The sequence below is a fragment of the Limulus polyphemus genome, unplaced genomic scaffold (assembly GCF_000517525.1).
Source record: "Limulus polyphemus unplaced genomic scaffold, Limulus_polyphemus-2.1.2 Scaffold1055, whole genome shotgun sequence".
Classification (NCBI taxonomy): domain Eukaryota; kingdom Metazoa; phylum Arthropoda; class Merostomata; order Xiphosura; family Limulidae; genus Limulus; species Limulus polyphemus.
Window position 1 is genome coordinate 110678 of NW_013666665.1, and position 3254 is coordinate 113931.

At 31.0% G+C, this 3254-nt stretch overlaps 1 protein-coding gene across 1 annotated transcript in view; it reads right to left on the minus strand.

The window, feature by feature from the left end:
* Positions 1 to 244: 244 nt before the first annotated feature.
* Positions 245 to 3254, minus strand: part of LOC106461896 (kinase D-interacting substrate of 220 kDa-like) — a 50092-nt gene continuing 47082 nt past the window's right edge. The window contains exons 16-17 of the mRNA XM_022388988.1: positions 2347 to 2526; positions 245 to 511 (exon numbers count right to left, since the gene is read on the minus strand). Of these exons, the coding sequence (XP_022244696.1) occupies positions 245 to 511; positions 2347 to 2526 (447 nt within the window). The remainder of the gene's footprint in view (positions 512 to 2346; positions 2527 to 3254) is intronic.

Below are 3254 nucleotides of genomic sequence, written 5' to 3' on the forward strand. Positions count from 1 at the left end.
ATGCAGTTAATCTCACTATTACTGATGGGACTTGTGTGTATATTTTACGTATGCGTTTTTTTATTCTCACTATACTTATTTGTTTATTTTTCCATAAATGAAGAGTTTCGTATATATGTAACAAAAGTTAAAAGTATTAATGTTACATTTCCCATTAAAATAAAAAGCTAAATATTTCTATAGTTTATCAATAAACAGAAAGAAGATATGAACAATCTACAAACTTAAGCCTATCAGTGGGATACTACCAGCACATAGTATTAACATTGATATAGCCAGTAACTGTTTCAAAACAACTGACCATAGTTGTTGCTGCTCGATCGCATTCTTTCTCTTCATTCCAATAGCTGGTGGAACGTTTAGCAGTGATGGCAGCTGTCTGTTGTGCTGCACGCACTCTTCGTAGCCCACTGTTTTGTAAGTAGAAGGGAAGGTGTACTATGTTACGAAGATAATCGGGCCCTCGAATGTTGGAATTCCGAAAAATGCGGTGTATGTTGGATTCTATAGCCTTAATTATTAAAAAATACAAAAATTATTATCTTTCCAAAATATTGATGTATATTAGACCCTACTAACTAATAACATATTAACACCATCTATTAAAGAGTGCTTTTACTGTCTAACAATTATAAATTGATATTTATTCTTGACACACTTGGATAATTCACAGCATAAATATACAGTATTTTTTGCACAAACAACGTATTTTTCAAATGAAATCTTCTATGTCAATGTGCAATATAGAGATTAATTAAGGAAATGAGACTGCACAAAAGCAACTCTAAAATCACCGAGCTCGGTTGAGCAAGAAGAAATATTACAAATTAAATGGATTGTTTTTCATTGAACAAAGGCCTGTTTTCAAATAAAAAACACTTTTATGGCAGTAATTCTGATTTTGTTTATTCTAACTTGATTTAAAACCTACTAGGAATTATAATTTAATTGTCATGTTTTGGATTGTGTTGTTTCTCAGGAAGAATATTTTTAAAGTTATCAATCCATTACAACCTCAGTACGTTTGATTGATTGATTTTTAATATAATGCATTTGTATGTGTTTCAGTGGTGTGCCATCTATGTACGCAATACATGTCTTAAAATTCTAAATTTTTTTTTATATTCTACAACATTTTTTTATGAATATGAAACACGTATAAGTCTTTATGTTTGTAATACGGTCACACCGGACGTAATCTTGTTTGTCAACACATGTAATGCTCCAAGTGATGCCTTGTGTAGCTGAGCCCTCCGATCAGCTGTGCTTTGGAAAAAGTAGAATTGTATCATCCATGAAATGTGATGGAACACCTGCCATTAAAGGCAGTACCTTAAGTTTTACCTGATTGGCTTCACATCACATGTCATGTCAACGTACCAATCAAATCAAGTCTCATTTACATATGGTGCAAAATATTTGAGAAATAACTAATAGTGAGGTGTTACCTTCGCATCAATCTAAACACTTTCCAAGCACAATTATTTACTTCACAAAAATAGAATATTTAGAAGAAAAAACCTTTGAGGAATTATATAAGTATATGTTAAATAGCTCATTTTTCATACATCTAAAAACTTACAAAACAAAGTACATCATAGACTATAACAGTGTTATTGATCCAGTCATTGTTAACCCTGAAATTAGGAGAAAATGTTTTTATCTGTCATCTGAAAAATTATTAAATCACTTCCTAAAAAAAAGTGATAGCACAAAGCTGATGTATTCACTATAAACTTGAAAAATGTTCTTAATTCATGACTTCACTTTCTTAGCTAGTGTTCAAATATTGAAGCAGACTTCATATAAGTGTTAAATTCAGAAAAATATTATGTGTCAAGTAACCACTTCTCTCCTATAGTAGTTTATTTCAGTACAATCTTGGATTTAAGTTAGTGTGGATTAAATAATTTTATTTAACGAGTTTCCCCATTTGTTTGTTATTTTGAAAAGTTTTTTTCTACATACGACTTTAATCCCCTCTAAGTGTGGGGATGGCCACCCGGGTATTTTGTATTAGTCATGAACTTTTACATTCGGGTGGGTTGCCCCGACAGCAACCCTAGAGGATGATTTCGTTTTTGGTGATGGGTATTTGAAACCAAGACCTGCAGATTGCAATCTGAGCGTCCTAGTCACCATTTGTATATTTTTTTTAAATATTTGATAGCAAGTTATTTGTCACTAAAATGGGCACAAAATTTAATATAACCTTATTAAAAATGGAAATAATTTGATTCTTAGATCCTTTTTTTTTCTAAATCTCTTTAAACACTGAAATAATCAACATAATATCTAATTTAAATACGGGAAGTTCATATTTATATACATATATAATGTACCTACCTTTACTATGATGTGAGGGTCAATGGCAAGAATAACAACGAAGGGAGCATTTACATCCGAAAACAATAAGTGGACGGCATCCAAAACCCGTAAAACCTTCTCTTGTTCACAGCTATCTAAGCCATCGAAAATAACAACTAACCTAGTTTGTTGTTCAACAAACCCATCAAGACACTTTACCTAAACAAGAGGAGAGAGAGAGAGTGAAAAAAAGGAGTCTAAACTGAATTTGTAAAGACTGTTTTAATCCTCAAATTACAGACTTGTTTTTATATTATTCATTACTGATGAACTCCACAAACTGCATCATACTGAGTAATTTCATGTGTCTGCTTGTTACGACTTTCGCTGTAAAGAAATTATTAAAAATAATTGGTGAAGAATGCTCATTTCTTATGTAAAGTGTACAGCATACTCTAACAGTAATTAGTGGAGTTGATTGCACTATTAATATCATTTTTGTTTACGTTTTTGTGTGACTCGTACATTATTAGGGACCCTGTATCTAATGAAGTCATGGACTTATAGTTAATTTGGTCCATAAATTGTTTAGAAAAACATGTTCAAAGAACTGATTGGGTAGACTTCACCAGTGATACTATGGTTACATGTGGCCTAATCAAAACTTCGAGGAAAGTAGTGTAACTCAAACAGTCAATAGTACAAATGATGTGTTTATATTAAATATAAGAACATCAGTACAATTAGATATAATCTGAGTTATCGAAATATTTTATATTTAATGAAATGTGCTTTACCAACTAAAAATCATCAGAACCAAAGGTACAATCTATATCTGACAGATGTTCCACATTATACTACAGAAAAAAATATTAAAATAAAGTAAATAAATAAAGATTTGTATTTGCATTTCTCTTAATTTGTCCATTAAAGATCTCATATAAACA